Below are 24,359 nucleotides of genomic sequence, written 5' to 3'. Positions count from 1 at the left end.
TTAAAGTGAACTCATGCATGTTTTCATTCTCTTTCAAGAGAATTCAGAGTCTCTGGAGATGCATATACTGTCCGGGGGCAGTAAGCTGCAGATTGCCCGTTCACAGTTATCTGACAGTGGCACTTACACTTGTGTGGCATCCAATGTGGAAGGAAAGGCCCACAAAAACTACCATCTTACAATTCAAGGTACAAGAAAGCATTATTAAATCGGTGTGTCTACTGACACAAAGTGCAAATAGCCTGCCTTGTTGGCAGTGGTCCTACGTGGTAGACCTACGCTCTGAATGGCAAACTTTTTTTTCCACCCTTTTTATATTTTAAATCTCATCGGATAAGCATTTTTTTTTTCAAGAGAAACCAGACCCTTCATTTTCCTTAACAAAAGAAATAAAAAAAAATACAAAAATTAATTTGCATGTTCTAATAAGTGATTAGAGCCTTTTGTGTCAAATCAAGAAGCAGGTTTGGGTTAAACATTCGGTATAAATGCACACATGCTATAGCTTAATCACAAATGCATACTATAAATATACCATTACTCCTGTAATAAACACATTTCTGCCACAATCATGGTGCAATGAGTTTTATACTACAGTAAATCCATGGTATGATGTGTATGATGTATGATGTTTCTCTTGTTTGGCTTTAAACTGGTTTGAATCAGAGAGTCATTTGTCTTCAGTGCTAAATTCAAGCATTTCATACAACACAGCCCTGTTGAGTGCTTGCGAGTAAACGCATCTGCTCTAGTGAGTTTGTGCTGCGCAGCAGATAAACTGTCCGTGTAGTGCGATTCAAATGAGTTGAACTCTTCATAGAGTTTTATTGGGGGAAATTATATTGTGATCATTTTTGTTATCGGATTATCACCCAGCCCTACTGTTTTATAATGTACTACAATACTGAGGTGCAGATAATTGCCTCTATTTGCAATAAATAGTAAAAAGAAGCAGAAAATTCTGCTATTTTAACACAGTGTAATAAAAATCTATAGTCTAAATAGCATATAACTATAAAATGATGATATTTAACCTTAGTGTAAATAGCCACTGCTTTATTAAATATTACACATAGTAGTTGTTAGGTGTTTTTATTGGACAAATTACCTTGTTTTGTGTTCACCTTCAGTCCCACCGAACATCATAGGATCTGAGTTACCTAGTGAGATGAGTGTTCTGCTGAACGATAGCATCCAACTGGTTTGCCGTGCTGAAGGAAATCCAACCCCTGAGATCCAGTGGCTGAAGGATGGAAAGACACTTAGCAGAACTGCTCAGAAGAACATCAAGTGAGAGCTAATTTTTGTGTCATTATGCGATTAACCCTCTCCAGTGTGTTTTTCTGCATACTCCTTTTTCATAGTATTTCAGTATAATAAGACAATAAAAGTCGTAAACCCATTTTTTTTTCCAGAATCAGTCCTGATGGCAGCACACTGACTGTGACAGCTGTGCACACATCCGACAGTGGAAAATACACTTGTGTGGCCACCAATCAGGCTGGAGAGGAAGACCGAATATTTAACCTAAATGTGTATGGTAAGTTGTGTCTTTAAAGGACTCTATTAGGAGCGAGAGGTAGAACAACATTTTTCATTACACTACTGTCTTTCCCAGACATTTGATAGCTGCTTGTTTTGTTCCTAGTTCCTCCTCTGATTCTGGGAAATGGGCCTGCTGCCAAGGAACTGACCACGGTGCTGGACAGCTCAATAAATATTGAGTGTGTAGCTAGTGGTTCTCCACCTCCGCAGCTCAACTGGCTGAAGAACGGTCTGCCGCTTCCAGTGTCATCTCAGATACGACTGCTGTCTGCCGGCCAAGTGCTCCGGTAAGAGATCTGACAGATTGTAAACATAATCGCTAGGTCAGAAATTTATTTGTTGCTGCTCAGCCACACCTTGTTTAAATTTCTTCAATTCGAGATGGAGGCTTACATTTTATAAGCTATTTTTATTATGAACACAGACAAGGTTTTAAACTAGTCCCAGATCTTGCTCTTACATACCTTAAAATATGTCAGTGCCATTGTTCTGTCTCAAGATGCACACCTGGGACATTTTTATAAGAAAAAAAACATTTTTATACAAGATATAAAATACCTTAATTTAACTAAGGCCTAGACCTGGCTTAAGTTAAAGCAGTCTGTGCAACTGGCCAATAAAGTTTATCACCACAAATGTGAAATTAAACCAGTGTTATTTTAGTATTATTTTTTTTTTTGTTTTATATTATTTATTTATAATTTTATTGAACCTTTTTTGTTTTAATTTTAGTTGTTTCAGTATTTTTTATGTGCTTTTCAGTATTTTTATTATTTTTATTTTGCTGTTTTCATTGATTGATTGATTTTATTATTTTTATCCATTTTATTTATTTGATTTAGTTATTTTAGTATTTTGAAACATAGTTGTTTCAGTTAGTTGCCAAGGCAACATTTCTGTATTTTAATAATTCGTTTTTCACATAATGTATTTTATTAGATTTTTTTTATTTCAGTTGTTGGGCACTTTTTGTAATAGTTTAATTTTAATTACAGTAACAACACTGAATTGCACTCTTGCACAAAATAGTAAAACTGGTGTTAATATTCCACCCTGAATAGAACTGATGATTCATAACACTAAATGTTTGTCACCTGATTGCAATTTTTGGTGTTAGCATTGCTCGTGCACAGGTTTCAGATGGAGGTAGCTATACTTGTGTGGCCTCCAACAGAGCTGGAGTGGACAACAGACACTATAATTTACAGGTGTTTGGTGAGTTAACCTGTTTGTATTTCCAAAGATCAAATTTAGGTGCATTTACTGTGAAAATGTTCATTTAAATGACAGATGTGTCTGCTGTTTCTAAGATGTAACTGTTACTTCATTTCTTCATTTCTTGTGTAATTTTTCTCAGTTCCTCCCAGTCTGGATGGGGCAGGCAGTACAGAAGAAGTAACAGTTGTTAGAGGAAACACAGCCTCTTTCGTCTGCATTGCAGATGGGACACCAAGTCCAGCTATTACTTGGCTGAGGAATGGTGCAGTAATACCTAAAGATGTTCACCTGTCGCTCCTCAACCAAAACAGCACCCTGCAGATTTCTCATACAAGAGTCAACCACACCGGACGCTACACCTGTACTGCTCATAATCAGGCTGGAGACGCAAGCCGCCACTTCAGCCTCAAAGTATTAGGTGAGAAAATGCGCTACGATACAAAATAACTATACTGATTTCTTCTGTCACAGATTCATTGACATCTATCCCTGTCTCTCAGACCCACCGCGGATCAATGGCTCTGGTGTGCCTGCTGAGGTCTCTGTGGTTGTCAATCATATCCTGGAGCTGGTTTGTGAGGCTGACGGCATACCTTTACCCACACTGACCTGGCTGAAGGATGGGCGGCCTCTGCCTCAGACAGATAGTATACGGCTCCTCAGAGATGGAGAGGTTCTCAGAGTTGCTTCTGCTCAGGTAAAAACTAAAAATAGGCACAAAAATTCTTGTTCCTGCCTTTTCTCAATTGCTGCTGAATGTGACGCAGTGTTATAAGTTCCTAAAATTCATTGTTCTTCTTCCATGTTTGTACCTTATTCTGCTGACTTTCATGTTTACAAAACCAATGTAGGTGGAAAACACTGGAAGATACACATGTTTGGCCACCAGCCCTGCTGGAGATGATGATAAAGAGTTTCTTGTCAGAGTACATGGTGAGTCTTAAAAGTAGTTAAAATGTTATTCGTTGTTTTAGGCTAAAATGTAGCCTCGCATAATTTGCTTAACGACAATCTTTTTCAACAGTTCCACCCAACATTGCTGGTGACAGGGGTGTGCAAGATGTGTCTGTCCTGCAAAACAGGCAGGTGACCCTTGAATGTAAATCTGATGCAGTTCCACCCCCAACCCTCACATGGCTTAAAGATGGAGCACCTCTGAAGGTATCCAGTGTAAACAACATTCAATATTAAAGCCTGGAGAGAGTTATAACCCTTGCACCTGATTTGAAAGATGAGGTTTGAAATTCAAATGGCAGAAATAAAAGCACTTTTATAATAAATTATCTATCCTCATATATAAATCACTAAACACATCTGCTAAATGTAAATGTTGGCAGATTATGGATTATCATTTATTTTTAGACATTTTCCTATTTATACAAGACTTTATAACGTTCCTCTGCAAATACAAGATGAAACATTTAGCTTTTTACTATGTTTAAAAATATTTTACATGTAATCTTCCATTATTTTGTAATATTTAAAAGAACAGTAATATTGTGAAATAATATATTAATGTCTTTCTTTCTGTGATAGCAAAACTAATTATAAACCAGTTAAATGAGTTCATGCTAAATATCTTTTGCAATGCTTTCTCCAGATGTCTCCACGGGTACGGGTTTTATCCAGCGGTCGTTACCTGCAGATCAACAATGCAGAGTTGGGAGATGGTGCCCAGTACACTTGCGTGGCCAGCAATGTTGCTGGAGAAACCAAACGCCACTTCAAACTTAGTGTCAATGGTGACCAGCAATTTCTATATATGTTTTGGCACCTGTGCAAGATAAATATTGTGGGTTTATGCGTATGAGGATATGCATATGCTAAAATAAACATTTTCTTTGCAGTGCCTCCTACAATAAAGGTTGGTCCTCAGTCTGTGTCTGTTCGTATCAATCAACTGGTAGTTCTGGAGTGTGTCGTGAATGGAGTACCCGCTCCACGCATTACCTGGAGGAAGCATGGAGCCATCCTGGCAGGAAACAACCCCAGGTCAGCACTCAGCAGCACAGATGACTTGAGAGTGTTTTACCAGTGTTTTGTTCAGAGAGTGTTTTGTTCATGGCAAATAACAAACACCCTATATGTTTAGGTACAGGTTTGGTGAAGATGGTTCACTTCACATCCTCTCGGCACAGGTGACCGATACGGGACGATACCTTTGCATGGCTACCAACCAGGCAGGCACAGAGCGTAAGAGAGTAGATCTGCAGGTTTATGGTGAGTCTTAATAAACAAGATATTTAAAACGGTAATATACGAACACATGAATTTATAAAAATGTATACCTAGAATGCTGTGAATAAAAGCATCTGACCATGTTCTTTTTTACTTCAGTGCCACCCTCTATCACCGAGGGTCCCACTAACCTCACTGTGACAGTGAATGTCCAGACTACGCTATCCTGTGAGGCCACCGGCATCCCCAAGCCCTCCGTTCGCTGGACCAAAAATGCTCAACCCCTTAACACTGACCAGAACCAGAATATGTACAGGTTCAGCCAGGTTTCCTCCCTCTCCTCTTATCATCTCTTACTGTATCTCCAGCCAAATGAGCATTAGTCTTAGTTTGGGTCAGAGTAGGACCCTGATGCTTAGTATCTTGCAGTAAGGCTCTTGAAATTCACAATTGCGTCCAGGTAATCAGTTTGCAATCTGTCCTCAGGCTGTTGTCGTCAGGCTCTCTGGTTGTCATCGCACCCACAGTAGAGGACTCAGCTTTGTATAAGTGTGTCGTATCCAATGAGGCAGGCCAGGAGAGCCGAGCCATTCAACTGACTGTGCATGGTGAATCCCTACTTCTGTATATGACATCCGTGACATGTGTATGTGAATTTCAGGAAGATTTGAATGTTTATTTTTCTCTGCAGTTCCTCCTTCTATTGCTGATGAGGCCACAGAGCTGGTGGTGAGCAGACTGTCCCCGGTGGTCATCGGCTGCACTGCTTCTGGTGTGCCTCATCCTGTCTTACACTGGAGCAAAGATGGATTGAGACTAGCTAAAGATGGAGAGGGCTATACCATATTACCGTCAGGTAGGTTTTAACAGTGTAAAAAAAACTGTTGAAGTTTGAAGTAATTCTAAATGTTACATTTCTATTTCTTTGGTTTCTCTTAGGTCCTCTTCAGATCACAGCCGCTGATCTGAGTCACTCAGGCCGTTACTCTTGTGTGGCCAAGAATGCTGCAGGCACCGCCCACCGACACGTTCATCTCACAGTACATGGTAAGAGATGTACAGAAACAATAAAACATGTTTCTAAAAGTGCCACTTAATTTTTTGTCCTTTTTAATGTTTGTGGCTAATAAGAATGCATATAATTAATTTCCATGATTGACATTTATTTATCCTTTGTACAATTTTTGTCACTTTTTTTATTTAATAGCTTTCTGTATTTCTATTTTATAGAACCTCCGGTAATACAGTCACACCCCTCAACACTGGATGTGATTTTGAACAACCATGTGACTCTGCCCTGCAGAGCAACAGGCTCCCCTCGCCCAACTATCACATGGCAGAAAGAGGGCATCAACATCTTTACCACAGGTACGAACAAAAGCTGTGCCACTGCGAGCAAAATTGACAAGCTTTCCATCTCTATACAGTAGTAATTAATTAGGTAAAGGGTAATTTACTAACTAAGGTAATTAATTAACACATTATATATCATAACATTAAAAAGTTTGTGGTCAGAAAGATTTTATTCATTATGTTTTTTATGTTTTAAAAATTATTTTATGCTCACCAAGGCTGCATTTATTTGATCAAAATATATTACAATGAATATAATTTAATTTATTCCTGTGATTAAAAAAAAGCTGTATCTTTAGTGTCATATGGTTCTTCCAAAAACAAGTTCTTGTTATTATTGATCTTGAAAAGACTTTGTGACTTTGTGACTTTCATTCTTGTGTAATAATTGGATGAATAGAAGCTTCAAAATAACAGCATTTATTTATTTTTTAATGAAGAGTTACATTGTTAAAAATATTTACTGTCACTTTTGATTTTTTTAAATGTAACTCTGCTGAATAAAAGTAACAATTTCTATATAAAAACCATTACTGACTTGAATTGTAATTTAATTGTACAAAATGTAACAATTAATTATCAAGTGATTCATTTTTACTTTATTCCATTTATCATCAGGAGGTGATTTTACTGTGCTCCCCAATGGTGGCCTGCAGATCTCTAAAGCAAAAGTGGAGGATTCTGGAACCTACATGTGTGTGGCTCAGAATCCAGCAGGCACTGCATTGGGGAAAACCAAACTCAGAGTGCAGGGTGAGACAGCATTGAAAATTAAGACGTCTTTGAGAACTGGTGTAACAAATGTTCAAATGTTTATTTTCTTGCAGTGCCGCCTGTCATAACATCTGAGATCAAGGTGTACATTGTGGCACTAGATGCATCTGTAACTCTGCAGTGCCACTCAGAGGGTTTCCCCAATCCCTCTATCACGTGGTACAAGAATGGGCAGCTTCTGAGTGAGTCTGTGCAACAGCGAGTCCTCAGCACAGGAGCCTTGCAGATCGCCTTTGCCCAGCCTAGAGATACAGGCAGATACACCTGTACTGCTGCTAATGTGGCTGGAACCACCAGTCTGGAGATGAGTCTCACTGTGCAAAGTGAGTCTACAGGATTTATTGAAAATAGTGATTAATGCCTTGACCATCTGGTAGAATATTTATAATTAGGGATGCACTGAAATTGTTCAGCCAAATAAGCAAAAAGGCAGTATAAATTAAGCCAAACAATGATGTGATGTGATTAAATATAGGCGCTAATGCAGCAAACATATTGGCATTGTAAAAGCATTAAAAGTGTCAGAGTTAGATGCTACAATCATTACAAGCACAGAAAGTGAAAAAACAATTTGCACTGTATCTCATGTTGATGAGAATTCGCAAAATATCTTCAAATGATTAGTAAATAAATTTCAGATCATAATGGGGTTTTTTTAGAACGCACACGAGTTGCATGTAGGCTATTCAATCAGCGTTCTACATGCTCGTGTGTACCTGCTTGTTAGCCTGGGTTGTCTGCTAGGTAACATTTTCATGCATTTTTAAAAAAAATAAGAAAAGAGACATTAAGACAATAATGATAATAATAATAAAATTTACAACAACTCTATTAATACATTTATTATAACACTCACATATAGTGTTCAAATTGGGATCTGTAATTTTTTTCAATGTTTTCAAAGATTTCTCTTCTGCTCAGCAAGGCTGCATTTATTTGTACAGTAAAATACACATGCCTGATTCAAGAAGAGGGTCTCAAAAATGACAGAAATTGTTTTTGTAACTTATTTATTTTAAGTTAAATTGTGCTGTGTTGGTATCGTTATATGTATATTTTAAAAAAATGTTTAGTGCTAAGTAAATATTTTTAAATAGTTTTGTAGCATATTTATTTTAGACAAAACAATTGTCATGACAACTTTAAAGAACAGTTCTCAAGAGAAAAACTCAATAATTGATCTTTAAGGATTTTATTCTTGCAAGAAGGTTAGACAATCATACAGAAACACAGTTTACTGAAGGGCGATCCTGCCCTTTAAACCTTGTCTCACCCCTCAAGGCTACCATTCTCAACAGCTGTACTTTTACAGCTTATCTTTACACATAGATAGGGTATAGAGAAATGGTAACATGGATCCTCTTGCCAAGTGCAGACACCTGTGGGTCCCCCCAGTTATCCCTCTCTCATCAGTCAAAATGAATTTTCCACCACACAATAAAAAGCACATTTTGGCTATTTAATTTATTCATTGTTGAAAAAAAGCAAAAACCCATATTCTGTATTCGTCCTTCGGTTTAGTGTGTCATTTTGTAAGGCTTCAGGCATTTTGGTACACCCTTATTTATAATAATAATAATAATAATAATAATAAGCAATGTACTGGTACTGGTAAATATTTCATTTATGCAACTGATAATCAAATGATAAATAAACAAAACTATATAACACATACATTTTTTTCTCCTTCTATACCTTAGTACCTCCCTCCATCCGTGAAGGAAAATCAGAAGTGTCGGTGGTTGAGAACACCCAAGCTTTGCTTACCTGTGTGGCAGATGGGGTCCCACAGCCCATCATCACTTGGGAGAAAGATGACATTGCACTTACCGACACCACCGGAGAATACACAATCCTGCCCACAGGAGAGCTGCTCATAGACTCTGCTCAGGTCAGTGTCCCAAACATCCTGTATTTAAAATGTGTACATACTGTCATTTTTTTCTGAGGCATCTCTCTGTGTATATAGCCTGAAGATTCTGGGAGTTACACATGTGTCGGCACCAACTCAGTTGGGCAGGACAGTCGCACCATTGGCCTGTCCATACACACACATCCAGCCTTCACTGAACTTCTCGGGGATGTGGCTCTCAACAAGGGAGAGCGCCTTTTGTTGACCTGCGGAGTCATTGGCATTCCTCCACCCAAGATCACATGGGCATTCAACAACAATATCATCCCTGGTATAGATCCTTCCTCCAACTGAGTCTATAAATATTTCAGTAGAGTATTATGTGAAAATAAGCAACGTGTTTCTACCCACAGCCCAGTATGATCATGTTAATGGCCATAGCGAGTTGGTGATTGACCGTGCGAGTAAAGATGACTCTGGTACTTATTCCTGCGTGGCTGAGAACAGTGTGGGATCAATCAAATCTCTGGGATTTGTCTATGTTAAAGGTAAACATCTGCATTTCTCATATATGATTAGTTTTTCTGCTTGTAAAATCAAAATCAAGAGCAGTGTGAAAAACCTGAATCTCTTGTCCACTTTTTCCAGAACCACCAATAATAGACGGAGATGTTCATTCAAATCGCATTGAGCCTCTGGGAGGGAATGCCATACTTAACTGTGAGGTACGAGGAGACCCTCTGCCCACCATCCAGTGGAGCAAAAAAGGCATCAATGTGCAGATAAGCAACCGAATCCGCCAGCTTGACAACGGATCTCTTGCCATCTACGGCACAGTGGTAAACAAACGCAGCACACTGTGCTCACTGATACAGCTGCAAAATGTGTCTTTACGATTTACCCCAGTTTTTCTTACTGATGGCGTGTTGTCTATTTCTCATCATATTTCAAAGCACATGCGTGTAATAATAATAATTTAATAATTAAAAATAATTATCAATTATATAAAATTCTCACCAAATATTGTCCTATATACACAAACCATACATCAATGGAAAGAGTATTTATTCAGCTTTCAAATGATGTATAAATATCAATTTCGACAAATTGACACTTATTATTGGATTTATAGTGCAGGGTCACAAATAATTAATGGGTTTGTATTGTTGTAGAGTGAAGATGCTGGAAATTACATGTGCGTGGCTACAAATGATGCAGGAGTGGTGGAGAGAACAGTCACACTGACCTTACAGCGTAAGTCTATAGTTAATCTTTTAAAGTTAGTCTTCTGCTGTTAGTCAGAAAGAATATTCAAACAATAAAAACCCTAAAATCTCACTAGCTTGGATTACTCTAATAACATCAGTGCTGTTTCACAGGTTCTCCAACCATCACTGTAGAACCAGTGGAGACGGTGGTTGACGCCGGTACCACAATAGTCCTAAACTGTCAGGCAGAGGGAGAGCCTGTGCCTGTCATCGAATGGTCCCGCCAGGGACGGTCATTGTTAGGTAATGAGCGCGTCACCATGCTGAGTAACGGTTCTCTGCGATTCAGTAGTGCTCAGAAAGAGGACACAGCTGAGTATGAGTGTGTGGCCCGAAATCTGTTAGGCTCTGTGCTCGTGCACGTGACCCTCACAGTACGAGGTGAGTTCAACTGCACCTTTACATTTTTTGAGAATATTCAGACAGTTTTAATGCAGTCAGATGTATTAAAATAGGAGATTGCACTGTGTGTGTTTCGCAGTTCATGGAGGTTTCTCTGAATGGATGGAGTGGGGAGCCTGCAGCGTTTCCTGTGGCACAGGAATGCAGAAGAGGCTGAGACAGTGCAATAGCCCATTTCCTGCAAATGGAGGACGCCACTGCCTTGGATTAGCAACAGAAACACGTAGCTGTCAAGGCAAACCTTGTCCAGGTATTATTGTGAGGATCTGCATGTATACACACACTTGTATATAGATTAAGTATAGTGTAGAGACATGTTTATATTGTTCTTCATGTTTTAATCTATTTCTTTATCTCTGTAGTGGATGCTAATTGGTCTGAGTGGTCTTCCTGGGAGGAGTGCTCTCGTACCTGTGGTCAGGGTAACAGGACTAGGGTGCGAACTTGTAGTAATCCTCCTGCCCAGCATGGGGGCAGAGCCTGTGAGGGAAAAGCAGTGGAGGCCATCATGTGTAGTATAAGACCATGTCCAGGTGAGTAGAGGAACACTGCTCCTGCTTATGCATGGACATATCTTGCCTTTATCAGTCTGACTGGCCTCTTATCTTTCAGTGGCAGGGAACTGGGGTGCCTGGTTGCCTTGGAGCCCTTGTAGTGAAACATGTGGCAAAGGGATGCAGACTAGGCTGAGACTCTGTAACAACCCTCCACCCTCATTTGAAGGACCGTCGTGTGAAGGACCTGACACACAGACGCAGGTGTGCAGTGAGAGGAACTGTCCTGGTAAGCATTCTGGTCAAAGTAGTAATTGATAAAGGTAAATAAAAGGTGACTAAAATTTTTTTTTTGTTTGAACAATTTCTTTAATATCCTTCAAATTAGTGTTTTTTAAGGATCTTTGTACTAGATTAACTTTATAAGGCTGCGCACATCTTTTTCATGATTAGCCAAATCAAGGTTTAACAAGCCTTAAACAAGCCATCTTCCCTTTTTCAACAGTGGATGGCAAGTGGTCATCCTGGGTAAGTTGGGGGGCATGTAGTGTTTCTTGTGGAGGTGGTACAAGGCAAAGAACACGTATCTGTGCTAGCCCTGCCCCCCAGCATGGTGGACGGCAATGTGAGGGAAATGACATCACATTGATTTCTGCAACAATGAACCCTGTCCAAGTAAGTAAACACATTTCATATGTGGTAAACAAGTAGACACAATGGTGTAATGCTGAAAGCAATAAGTAAATAATTTCTCTCCATAGTTCATGGTAATTGGGGCCCGTGGAACAGTTGGGGGAGTTGTAGCAGAACTTGCAACGGTGGTCAGATGCGCCGCTACAGAACATGTGACAATCCTCGACCAGCGAATGGTGGCAGAGCATGTACCGGATCAGACTCCCAAATCCAGAAATGCAACACAGCCTACTGCCCTGGTATGGCACTCATACAAATACTACAGTTCAATCTTCATTTTTTAATAGTAATCTCTAAAGCTCTCATTATTAAAAATACAGTAAAAATAATATAATATTGTGACAATATTTGTAATTTCTTATTATTGTCAATGCTGGAAACAGTTAAAACGGTGATACAGGATTCTTTCATGAATAGAATATTTTAAAAGAACACATTTTTTATAAATTTTTTGTGTTTACGGTCACTTTTGATCAATTTAATGCATCTTTGCTGAATAAATTTAAATTTCTATAAAAATGTATTGCCCTAAACCTTTGAAGGATACAGTGCACAAACCCATAATTCCTATACATTAATAATTATACAAGAGATGCTACATACAGTACATTTTAGGTTATGATTTACAGGATTATTTTAATGAAAATTATATTTTCTGGAGACCTTTTTACTGTGACGGCTTACACACGTTTCTGTGCTCTATGAATGTGTGTGTGAAGTTGATGGTAAGTGGAGTTCATGGGAGTCCTGGGGCGAATGTTCAGCATCCTGTGGAGGTGGAGAACGAACACGTGTCAGACTCTGTAACAATCCATCACCCAGCAACAATGGTCGCGCCTGTCCAGGAGACTCCACCCAGTTATCAAGATGTAATATACAGCCATGTCCAGGTACATTTACAACTATGTATGCTTGTTATTCAAGACTTACATCAAATAAATTTAGTCTAATAATGTTTACATTTTTTCGTATTCTATTTGATTTATTTTTCACTTTTTTCAGTTTTAATTACTCTCAGAAAGATGATGTGTATTTTGCATTTGCAACTCTTGTCTTAAGCATTTGAGTATAATGGGAGAATATTTTATACATTTTTCCCAACCACTTTTTAATGTCTGCCTTGGTCTTCAGTTAACTGCACAAGATTTGAGTGGAGATTGTCTAAACTTTTCTTCTTTTTTCTCTCTAAGGTGGCCCTCAGAAAGCCAGAGGAAGCATCATTGGGAACATTAATGATGTGGAGTTTGGCATTGCTATCCTCAATGCCACCATCTCCAACAGTCCCACTGGGAGAGTTATACAGGCCACCATCACTAACATACCCAGGAGTCTTGGTCAGTCTCTGCTACTGAGTTTTTGTTATGAGCTGTATTTTTTATTCTAAAACATTATAAATATGCGGTGTAGTATTTGTCAGTATGTGTATATATATATGTTTTGTTGTGTGGCATTGAGGCTGTAGTTCTAAGACTGTTTATCAAGAAAAAAAGACATTTTTAATTTGAGTGCATCATCCAGGCCCTGCTATGAGGAAGTTGATCTCCATCCTGAACCCTATATACTGGACCACAGCACAGGAGCTGGGTGAAGCTGTCAATGGTTTCACTCTCACAAATGGCATTTTCAGACGTGAGACTCAGGTGGAGTTTGCCACAGGTATGAGGTATCGCATTGATGCATAGAGATCTTTAAAAACTTTTCCTTCTAAGTTTTTCTAATTGAATTTGTGTTTTGGCTATAGGAGAGATTCTCAGGATGACCCATGTGGCACGGGGGCTGGACTCAGATGGGGCACTTTTGCTTGACATTGTAGTAAATGGACACATCCTACAACTCCCAACCAATGCAGACATCAGTCTTAAGGTAGAATCTCCATCACTGAATTTATTGAATATTATACCTTTTTATACTTTGAAAATGTGATGGTACACAATATAAACTTTATCACATTAAAATATCTTTTTTAAACTCCAGGACTACACTGAAGACTACATCCAGACTGGTCCTGGTCAGGTCTATGCTCTGTCCACACGTATGTTCAGTATAGACAGGGTGAGTGTGCCTTACTCCTGGAATCATACCATTACTTACGGATCCTCCAAAGGAAAGATGCCCTATCTGGTGCAGACTCTCCACGCCTCAGCTATCAGCGCTCTGTACCGTCCACTAGAAGAGATGCTGGAGTTTGCCATCCATGCCACCATTGCTAAAGGTACAATACACATACAGGATTTTTTCATACCTATTTACATAATTTGTTTTTACTCATTAATTTTTCGTAAAACTATTCCTCACCAATTATGATGTATTTTCATCGTCAGGAGAGCGCAGCAATCAGTGTCCCAGTGGTTTTCAACTGGACCCTGCAGGGCCATATTGTTCAGGTATAATCAGAGCTTATGTCCTGCTTTTACTGTGATACCGATAATATTATTCCTTAGTTAATATATAGAATGTCAAAAATGAGATTCTGTGCTTTTATTTTTTGCTGATGAAGATGAGAATGAGTGTGCGGAGGGAAACCCCTGCTCACATGCCTGCCACAACGCTATAGGCACATACTACTGTTCCTGTCCCAGAGGACTCACCATCTCAGCAGATGGTAGAACATGCCAGGGTATGACAGTTTACAAACCGTTTTCCTGTGAATAGTGATACATGATATTGATGTTTCTGTAATAATTGCTTTCCTTTAAATTTATCCTAGATATTGATGAGTGTTCATTGGGTGGTCACATGTGCCATGATGGACAAGACTGTGAGAACATCATTGGCTCTTATCGCTGTGTGATGCGCTGTGGGCGGGGTTTTAGGAGGACAGCAGATGGGCTCAGCTGCTCAGGTGCACAGTTTTATATCTGTTTGTTTGTATATTTTTGACTTGTATATTTGTATATGACATATTGTAATGTATATTAATGCTCTCTATTTATCTTTGTGTTTATTCGGGCATGCATTTGTATTAATTGCTTTTGCAGATGTGAATGAGTGTCAGGAATCCAACCCCTGCCATCAGCACTGTCTAAACACCATTGGCAGCTTCCGTTGTGCTTGTGAGCCAGGCTACCAACTCAGGAATCGGCGCTGTATTGGTAAGTTTAATATAGCTCAGTCTTGCTAGGTCTGTTAAAACTACACAGTAAAAAAAAAAAAAGTTGTTTTAACTTGAAATAACTTGTTGCCCTGCTGACTAAATTTGATTTAAAAAATTGTATTACTTATTGTCAATTTAAGTGACAACTAAAATATTTTAGTTGACTAAACTAAAAAGATTAGGCAACAGGGTAACAAGTTATTTTAAATTAAAACAACTTTTTTTTTTATTCTACAATGTATGCTCCTGTGCAACTAAAATGGCGTTTGTTTCTTATCAGACATAAACGAATGCAAACAGAGAGTGTGTCGCTCTGATCAGCAATGTAAAAACACACGTGGTGGATACACTTGCATTGACCTATGCCCTACTGGCATGACCAAAGGAGGCAATGGCACATGCATAGGTTTGTAATGTTGTTGCTTATGTTTTTGGGCCGATGATTATATTTGTTGTGTTATACACACATACTTATATATAATTAATAAAACTAATTATTGTTACATAACTGGATTATGATCAAAGATTTATAGATTTTTATTCTGTTTGTAGACATTGATGAATGTCATGATGGCACACATCAGTGCAGATATAACCAAATCTGTGAAAACACCAGAGGTAGCTACCATTGCACTTGTCCAAGGGGGTACCGCTCTCAGGGTGTGGGCCGCCCCTGCCTTGGTACGTAGTCTGATTCCCCCACACCTAACTAACCCTCTCCCAACCTCCCAGGCTGCTCTCCTGCAAAACATCAACCTTCATCTCTTTCATTTTCATCTCCTTCACTCTTTTGCTGCATTTTATTTCTGTGAACCAACTCTTACTTAAAAAAGCATTCAAAACCTGTCATGTAACTTCCTTCCACACAGCTTGCTTATATTGCCACAGAGCTTTTTAACTAACCGACATATAACCTAATCAAACAAAGAAGGCAGTCACTGATACCAAATCGAGGATACAGCTGCTACAGATATAATTGTCAGTAAGATGTTGCAAGTTGTTAAGTGTGACAGACATTATTACACCTGTAAGTAGGTTCACTCTTACAGCAAGGCCAGCACGACTATCATGACTATGTCCTTCCTCTGTCTGTGTCTTTACTCTTCAAACCTTCTGCTTGAGATTTTACCTCGAAGTGCTATGCTTTGCTGTGGCATTTTTGAATGTCCTCTAGTGACATTCAGTTGGGATTATAAGTGCCATTTTGGCATTTGGAGTTCCCATTGAGTTTCAGTGCTGATAAGTCACTGGGTTAACTGAATTTAATTTATTAATAGAAATGATGCTCCTTGTGAGGAATCATTAAATACATTCAGTATTCTAGACTCAAAAATACAATATGTATTTTTGCATAAAAACATGCTTTTGAGGGATAGCTACTCATGTGCAGTATTTTTTCTCACCCCCTTTTTTTCTTCTTTTAATCTGCTACTTTCAATTCAACTGTATTTCCTCTATTTTCTTCCTTTGCTTCTCTATTTCTCTTTCCCTGTGTTGGCCTTGCTGTGAGAGCAGACATAAACGAGTGTGAGCTGGTACCGGTGCCCTGTGCCTATCAGTGCGTGAACAGCCCTGGCAGCTACAAGTGTCTGTGCCCACCGGGGCTCCACCTGCTGGGTGATGGCAAGTCCTGTGCCGGACTAGAGCGCTTGCCCGGCTATGAGAGTTTCTCATATGGGTACAGGACATCCCAGTCCTCTTCTGATCGGACCTCCTACCAGCAGCGCTACCATAGCCTGACCTCCCAGAGTTTCCACTCATATGTCCCCATCGGGAGGCGTCACATGACCAACAGACCAAACAATGCACAATCACGCAGTCGTAGGGATACTACTTCCTGCCCCCATGGTTTTAAGTCAAACAATGGCCAGTGTTTAGGTAATTACTGTTGAGCTGTAGAATTTGGGTTTCATGTTATATCCACAAGCAGATTTATATATAAATTACTCTTTGTCTTAAAAGAGTAGACTTTGGAAAAACTGCAAAAGTTTGCTTTTTTGTAATATTATATGAAAATAGTAAGTAAAATGTATTTATATAGCACCTTTCAAAGATAAAGAGACACAAAATGCTTTACAATTAAAATTAAAATCAAAACTATAATAATAGTGCGGTAAGTGCCAGAAAAGAAGCATTGATCAATATAAAGGAAACTCAGGTAGTAGTTTTGATTCGTGAAATTAAACTTTTTTGTGTTCAAAATTTATTTGAAAAGCATAAATTCCGCAGTTCTGTTTATTAACTGCTCGTGCGCCAAAAGTTACTGACTGAAGCTTTAAATAATTTAGAAGATACGTACATGGTAATACAAATATAATATAAAATATATTTTGAAATATTTTGAAAATTTTATATATATATATTTTTAAAATGGAGAGATGGGATTTTATACTACAGGGCCCCCAAAGGGACAGAGCCATGAAATTGTGAATTTGTGTCAATGTGACAATGTTTTGCATTCTCCTGAGAAGCTTTGCATTGAATACAAAAATATATTGAAAATATATTGAAACTTTCTTAGGGAAATGCAAATATTTTGCAAGTGATTAAACTGAACAAATATTCTTTCTATTTCTGTTATTATTAATATATTACATTTCAAATTATTCAATAAGAGTAATGAATTGGTTAAAGCAAATAGTTTGCGGTCCTCATTAAAGTTTCATTAATTTATATAGTACTTCATAATGTATTTCATAATGTCAATGTGTTTAATGTCCTTTTAATCATGTCAGTAGTGACACACATGGACATGGACACACAAATGGCACCATTTCCAGATAATAATGAATTACTTACCCGTTTTATGTTTTAGATATTAATGAGTGTGAACAGAGGGATACATGTCAACATGAATGTATGAACACACCAGGCAGCCATAGGTGTTTGTGTCCCAATGGCTATCGCCTTATGACCAATGGCAAAACCTGCCAGGGTAAGAAACTTAAGACATTCAATAAGAAAATCAGACCGTGAAACAGAAAGTTTAAGAGGTTTTTACATTACTCACTTTTGTTCTTTGTATGAATAGACGTAGATGAATGCCTGGAGCAGAACATTCAATGTGGTGCAAACAGGATGTGTTTTAACATGAGAGGGAGTTACCAGTGCATCGACACACCTTGCCCTCCCAACTATCAGAGGGATCCAGCCACAGGGTGAGACTGACACTTTTCTTAGCAATTAGTTACTTTTATTTAGTCTGTTGTTCAAAGTAAAGCAGGTTCTGCCTTTCCACTCAGGTTCTGCCTGAAGAATTGTCCACCCAATGATCTGGAGTGCGCCCTGAGCCCGTATGCACTGGAGTACAAACTGCTGTCCCTGCCCTTCGGCATCGCCGCCAATCAGGACCTGATCCGGCTGGTTGCCTACACCCAGGATGGAGTCGTCCACCCACGCACTTCCTTCTTAGTGGTCGACGAGGACACGAGTCTGCCCTTCGCCCTCCGGGACGAAAACCTCAAAGGTGTTCTGTTCACCACCCGGCCACTGCGCGAACCTCACACGTACCGCATGAAGGTGCGAGCCCTGTCTTACAGCGCTGACGGAGGCATAGAGTACCAGACCACCTTTATTGTCTACATCGCTGTCTCAGCCTATCCCTACTGAGCACTTTAATACATCCCACAGCCTATGAAGAGAGGGAACGATCAGAGGTTGCGCTAAACAAAAAGAAATACGTCATTTGAAATTGTAACGTTTTCCATTATTTTGACAGATTAAAAATTATAATAAAAATCTAGCTTCCTAAATTTGAGAAATGCAGAAAAGGGAGCCGATACATTTTTAAAGCGTCTCTGTAAAAAATAAACAAGGAGTGATACGAGAGAGGTTTGGGGAGAGAAACAAGTGTTGTCTGTTTCACATTATGGAAGCCAAAAGAAGAAAAGGCCAAAAAGTAACGCTCTTGGCTTAGTACTTGCAATGGTGTTCGTCTCAAAAAAAATCTGTATCGATAATTTACTGACAGATAAAAAATACGGATGATGGAAAATTGACCGTTTAGTCTTTTATAGCGCAGCCTCTAAGAATGGTGCAGTTTTGTACATGTGTGACTGAGCTAAATTGGTCTTTGTGTGAGAGTGTGTATGTGTGAGTGCAGATCCTCCACTTGAAGAGATTCTCACAGGTCACGTAGACATGTAAAAGGCCTTCGCAGAGTCCTGCAGACGGACATGAGGTTCAGACTTCAGCTCAGCTGCAAGACCGCTGGCGGGTTAGTGATTGGGCCGCAAGAATCCTTCATCAGAATGTACAGCAGGACTATGGGTGGTGTAATAGAATACATTTGCATATATGTCTACCTATTAACTTATTGGGAATTGCTTGAATATATGAAAGAAACTCAATTCCCTCCTTTGCTTTCTATGAAATGAGATGGGGAACATTTTACTGGTTAAGATTTTGTGCTTTTTAACATGATAATGAGGTTTGGGTTTAAGCCCCACCTGCAGTAAAAAAAAAAAAGGACGTCCACCTCAGGTAAGCCCTATTTTTGCTCTAAAAGAGAGTATTGTCAATCAGTAATTATGCACATAATAGCAGCGTCTCATTATCAGTACAGTTTCATACACATTTGGAGTATTTTTTGTAACTGTGTCAGTAATCAAGGTGTATTCTATTTTAATGATATGTATATAAGTGTTTGGGTTTTTTATTTGTTAAATACTATGTTGTATTCCTTTTTTTAAAAAAGCAATAAATTGTACGATCCATTCATTATGAGACATTTACTTCACAGCTGCGTATAAGTTTAAAAAAAAATTTAAGCGACAGGAAAGATATTTACAATGTTCCAAAAGATTTTTAGATACATTTTGCTGAAAACTTTCGATTTATTAAAGAATCCAGGAATCCATTTTTGTTTTAAAAAAATATTAAGAAACACAACATTTCTGAATTATCTATTAACACTAAAGACTGCAAGAATGATGTTAAAATGTTAGGTTTCCCATCACGGGTATAAATTACATATGTTCGATTTTAATATATTTTTAATGACATATTAAAAAATTAAAATAATAATAATTTACATGTTTTGACTGTATTTCTGATTACTGTGAGTATATAAGATTTCTTCTTCAAAAAAAACCTACCGACCTCAAACTTTTGAATGTTAGCGTATATCGGAAGGAAATATTTTATACTACTTCACTGATAATATCAATAACCAGAAAAAATGTATTTTGTAAGAAAGCAACCAAACCAAAGTTGACATCTATAGTGTGTAGCATTTACCACAGATGCCATGAATAAAGCTTTCACAATATTTCTAAATCTATACATTCAAAATATAAAATGCGAGTCCTCAAGTATATTTAACATATTTTATTAATCAATCACAAAAGCACAACCATAAAAAAAGGAATATTTTGTAAGGCAGTCATTATACCGGTTTGGTTTATTGAGTGTTTACACTTTGTCTTTCTGTATTACTGCATTGTAGAGGCAGGTCCCTGCGATCAGACGATACGTCACAGATCAGACTGGATCAGTAATGATCTGCTTTGAGGCAGTATTTAACATGATTGGCTTAAAAATGCCTCCTGACGCAGACTGTATACAGACATTCTGACACACACAATAACAATGGTCCATGGCAATAAGTGCTTTGGAATGCTGACACAGATACATTAAGACAAGACATTAATACTTTATAACAGCATTAGTGAAAATCACGATTAGTGAGATGGCTCCATCTGCCAAGAAAATTAAACAGATGTTTCAGATGATGCGCAAGATCGGCATTGTAATTTAATGTATTATAGGAGTATTTAAGCTAATGCGCTTTGGTTATGAAAAAAAAATACTATGGAGATAATGGCTGGCGATTTAGAACAAATGAGAGGGGATGAGTGACGGGAAGGTTTAATGCACTGGAGAGTATTATTGGTAATCCGACAGTCACTGTGGACAGACGTCGTGCCAGTAAGACACGTCCACCAATCCGTGACTGTTCACTTTAAGCCTTCCTCACACATGCAGACTAAAAAAACAGGTTACATTTCTCTCCAAGAACAATGGCAAGTAAATTTACTATTAAATAATAAAATGTTATGATAAACATAGGCGAGATTTTACAAAACTAATTGAGATTGCTGAATGCAATACAGAAGAGCGTAGAAAAGTATTCCTGAGAGAAGCTACTGTAAATCTAGCGTACAACTGATGGCACGGTTATGCGTTTTTGACTATGTGAGTGAAGAGTGATATAACAGAAGAGGGTGAAACGCATTGAAATCTGATGAGAGGTCCTCTTCAGTACCCTGTGGAAAGTCATTGCTTTGTTCTGAGTGTCTCAGCAGGATTTCCCGCTGCTGGGTTTTGTTTTTTCTGTGTGCTGTGCTAACCCACTGGAGTTTACACCGTTTTCCTGGCTGTCAGGACCCTCACGATGCAGCCCACTCCACCTGCAGAGAGAGCCTGAGGAGAATACGGAGCAACAATTTAACTACTGTCCCTCTCACATGCTTTACGTTGCTATTAGCCCTACCTTCTCATGCCACTGCAGCAGGACAGCGCTGCTGTTCTCAGAAGGCCTCTCGAAGCCCTTGTAGATGTATTTCATGAGCAGATCCACTCCGTTCTTATCCAGAGACTGAACTCCCTTCTCTATGTCGGTGCTTTTGAAGGAGCTGAGCACCTTGAGTACTAGACCTTCAGCGCGATCCTACATCCAGAATGTCAGAAAAATGCAAGAATGATCCATCAAAGCAACTGTCTGTAGTTTTGCGACATCGATTGTACCACTTTTTGCAACTTTAAAGCCTACTACAATTAAGCAACTGAAACTTCTTGTGGTTATTACAGTGGATAGCTGCACACGCACATTCATTGTTTTCCTTTTTGAGGAATTTTGTAGTTGGCCACCAAACTTGCAATGGAAAGTACACAGAAGCTGTTTGCATTATTAAAATCTGTGTATCATAAGAATGATTTTGAAACTTATTTCAAGACATAAAACGTACACTTTAATAATAAGCTAGCATGTTTAAAGGTGACGTTTTATATCAGTAACTTTGGAATAAGCAAATGTTATGATTTTCTATGATATCCGAATAAAACCAGTTTTTGACTCACCTTGACGTTCTGATTCTTCGTGTTGATTGGTGGGTTTTTTAACACTGCCTGCAATGCGCCCATAAGGTTCCCTTTGAAGACTGGAGTTAAGAAAAACACTGGCATAATTTACACACCTATGCATGCATGAATATCTAAATGCTGTGGATTTGCTATGTGCATTTGAAGAAAACATATTTCAAGACACCCAAAGAGGAAAAAAAAAATTAGAAACAGGAAATAAGGCCCTGGGTACTCCAAAATTGACATATAAGGACATGAATTCAACTTCCTTATACTAATTAATGCAACAGTTTCAAATGACAGGAAAACATAACACTTGCAACCACCACACCTTTTAAAACTAGTTAACGATCACCATCAACATAAATTAAAGTAAGCAGCATCTTTAGTTCAAAAGGAATGACTGGAATGTTAAGGCAGGCCTGGACGAAGACGTTTCAGATGTCTGAATATGAGCTGATCCATGTACATTATACATTATAAAACTAGACAAGCGTGTTTGTGACGATTTTCGCTCCACTTATAAACTATAAAAGCTTAAAAAAATAGACAATGCTATCATTTTTTACACGAAACCGTCCGGTGAGATAATTGTCAACGAGCAGAATAGTGCAAAGAATCCAGTTTAGCCCGCGTGGAAGCTGTACAGAAATCTGCAGGCCAGCTGGTGTATGGGGCAACTCATGAATTATGAACAGCAAATCACTGCATATACTGTTGACGTAAAACCGGCTGCGAAAAAAGGCGAAATCGTCTTTCCTTCCACTTGTTAGCACGCACTTTTGCTTCAATTATTTATGCAAATATTTAATTAGCCGTGTATCCATTTGCTGATGTCATAATTGCCTACTCAAGCATTAAAGCACACGGACATTATTTAACGTTATATGAGCTAGTGCCAAAGAAAACGCGAGACTATTTGAGACCATGCACATGTTGGCCGGAGAATAAAGAAGGATATTGTCTGATGAGAGAATCCACCTCTGCCTCATCTGGACCCAGCTGGTTTTCTCCTCCCTCTTCCTCGTCCACAAACTTGTTCTCGTCGTACTCGTCCACATCGACTTTACGGAAACGATCGGACACCGTATTCTTTGACATGATGAAGGCTATTTATTCCCCGTCTGGTGTTCAGCTAAACGCTATGTTTCGCATGAACGCAATCTAACAGTCGTCTATGCTAAACCAGCCTGGCGAGTGGCGGAGACTCCTGCAGTGTGGTGTCTGGTAGTCAGTGGCGGATTTCCATCACTTCCGCATAGCGCGCCCTCTATCGGAAACAACGGTGAAGTGAAGCGCTCCAATCCGGGTACTAGGGTGATTCTCAACCACTAGAGGACCCCAGCAAACATATTCTAATGGGAGTGCTAAACGACTTACAACCGTCTAAAATAATTTATGATTAAATAAACTTAATTACTACAAAATCGCAATGTTCAACTTGTAAATTAAATGTCATTCTTAGTTTAATTTCCCCACAAACATCTGTTGGTATTATCGAAACACATACATTTCTGGAATAATACATTTCGCTGTGGTTGTGGCTACTGACACTTTTCATTTCGCTTTCCGTTATCAACAAAGAGGGGCCCTTTTTAAGATTAGCATATAAAATGAATAAATAAATCGTTTGAGAAAAAAAAAAACGTTCAAATGTTAAAAACATTAAATATTAATATTAAAATGTCTTAATATTATAATAATATGATATAACACGTAATTATTTAAAATTACTTCATATTTGTAAAAAGTCGGTCAGACTGTAGATGCAACGTATTTAAATTTGCAGTGTCGGTCACGTGACAGCAGAGGGCGACAGAACACTTTCACTCGCCGTTTTAAAACGTTTGGCGCTTTTTACAGGCCTGCTTGAACTTTAACCCGTTCAAAACGGCAGGTAAACGTAGTCTCGTGTTATCCATGTTTCACGCTGTACACGCAAACTCTGGGTTCTTATTTACATACTTAATACTTTACTAATATTCAATGGACGAATACTGCTCTATACTTAATTGGCATGTAACCAATGGCATGTTTCAATAATTGCAGGTCCGTTTAAAAACATCGCCAAGTAGTTCACTTTGGTAGTATTAAGTTTTAGAATAGGCTACTGTTACTTTAAATAATAATAACGTCTCTTCCTGTACAGTTGTTATTGATAACTGATCATCATTTTCAACAACTTTTCCCCCAGGTTTGAATATTATACGGCGTGATTAAGTGTTTTTGCATCAGTGGACACAGAATGGATATTTATTAAGGTAAGCCTTAATTCTCTAAATAACTCTTTAGCATTCTGATATCTGATATGCCCTTTTCAGAATTACAACTTAAAACTTTATCTGACAGGATGTGTTGAATAGCGCACAAAAAGTTTTCGAGACTCACTTATCCGTCTGCTAGGA

General features: G+C 38.5%; 2 protein-coding genes across 2 annotated transcripts in view; one reads left to right on the top strand and one right to left on the bottom strand.

Moving 5' to 3' along the window:
* hmcn1 (hemicentin 1) overlaps positions 1 to 19,761 on the top strand; it is a 67,824-nt gene extending 48,063 nt beyond the window's left edge. The window contains 46 exon segments of the mRNA XM_043220343.1: positions 39 to 188; positions 1,131 to 1,290; positions 1,416 to 1,540; positions 1,649 to 1,832; positions 2,663 to 2,760; positions 2,903 to 3,181; positions 3,264 to 3,460; positions 3,615 to 3,696; positions 3,788 to 3,924; positions 4,364 to 4,505; positions 4,611 to 4,755; positions 4,856 to 4,983; positions 5,101 to 5,257; positions 5,428 to 5,549; positions 5,633 to 5,797; positions 5,881 to 5,988; positions 6,172 to 6,309; positions 6,913 to 7,047; positions 7,122 to 7,391; positions 8,769 to 8,959; positions 9,038 to 9,251; positions 9,334 to 9,468; positions 9,569 to 9,759; positions 10,093 to 10,174; positions 10,300 to 10,569; positions 10,670 to 10,840; positions 10,953 to 11,123; positions 11,203 to 11,373; positions 11,590 to 11,727; positions 11,730 to 11,759; positions 11,846 to 12,016; positions 12,497 to 12,667; positions 12,968 to 13,111; positions 13,296 to 13,433; positions 13,519 to 13,640; positions 13,752 to 13,989; positions 14,099 to 14,161; positions 14,275 to 14,394; positions 14,485 to 14,619; positions 14,756 to 14,869; positions 15,152 to 15,277; positions 15,424 to 15,552; positions 16,387 to 16,749; positions 17,687 to 17,806; positions 17,903 to 18,029; positions 18,114 to 19,761. Of these exon segments, the coding sequence (XP_043076278.1) occupies positions 39 to 188; positions 1,131 to 1,290; positions 1,416 to 1,540; positions 1,649 to 1,832; positions 2,663 to 2,760; positions 2,903 to 3,181; positions 3,264 to 3,460; positions 3,615 to 3,696; positions 3,788 to 3,924; positions 4,364 to 4,505; positions 4,611 to 4,755; positions 4,856 to 4,983; positions 5,101 to 5,257; positions 5,428 to 5,549; positions 5,633 to 5,797; positions 5,881 to 5,988; positions 6,172 to 6,309; positions 6,913 to 7,047; positions 7,122 to 7,391; positions 8,769 to 8,959; positions 9,038 to 9,251; positions 9,334 to 9,468; positions 9,569 to 9,759; positions 10,093 to 10,174; positions 10,300 to 10,569; positions 10,670 to 10,840; positions 10,953 to 11,123; positions 11,203 to 11,373; positions 11,590 to 11,727; positions 11,730 to 11,759; positions 11,846 to 12,016; positions 12,497 to 12,667; positions 12,968 to 13,111; positions 13,296 to 13,433; positions 13,519 to 13,640; positions 13,752 to 13,989; positions 14,099 to 14,161; positions 14,275 to 14,394; positions 14,485 to 14,619; positions 14,756 to 14,869; positions 15,152 to 15,277; positions 15,424 to 15,552; positions 16,387 to 16,749; positions 17,687 to 17,806; positions 17,903 to 18,029; positions 18,114 to 18,480 (7,334 nt within the window). The 3' untranslated portion in view covers positions 18,481 to 19,761.
* Positions 19,762 to 20,184: 423 nt separating this feature from the next.
* arpc5b (actin related protein 2/3 complex, subunit 5B) lies at positions 20,185 to 23,216 on the bottom strand. The gene is made up of 4 exons (XM_043220170.1): positions 22,916 to 23,216; positions 21,952 to 22,024; positions 21,365 to 21,541; positions 20,185 to 21,294 (listed from the first exon to the last, which is right to left on the bottom strand). Exons 1-4 carry the CDS (start codon positions 23,053 to 23,055, stop codon positions 21,232 to 21,234), a joined length of 453 nt encoding a protein of 150 aa, XP_043076105.1. The 5' UTR covers positions 23,056 to 23,216; the 3' UTR covers positions 20,185 to 21,231.
* Between the last annotated feature and the right edge of the window lie 1,143 nt (positions 23,217 to 24,359).

The sequence above is a fragment of the Puntigrus tetrazona genome, chromosome 20 (genome assembly GCF_018831695.1).
Source record: "Puntigrus tetrazona isolate hp1 chromosome 20, ASM1883169v1, whole genome shotgun sequence".
Classification (NCBI taxonomy): Eukaryota; Metazoa; Chordata; class Actinopteri; order Cypriniformes; family Cyprinidae; genus Puntigrus; species Puntigrus tetrazona.
Note: the sequence above shows the minus strand (reverse complement) of the source record. Positions and strands in the feature narration are given on the sequence as shown.

Coding starts and splice junctions, on each gene's coding strand:
- arpc5b (XM_043220170.1), bottom strand. CDS start 23,055: ATGTCAAAGAATACGGTGTCCGATCGTTTCCGTAAAGTCGATGTGGAC. Junction 22,025..22,915: donor GTGGATTCTCTCATCAGACA/ATATCCTTCTTT, acceptor TCCAGTCTTCAA/AGGGAACCTTATGGGCGCAT. Junction 21,295..21,364: donor TGCTGCAGTGGCATGAGAAG/GTAGGGCTAATA, acceptor TATTCTCCTCAG/GCTCTCTCTGCAGGTGGAGT.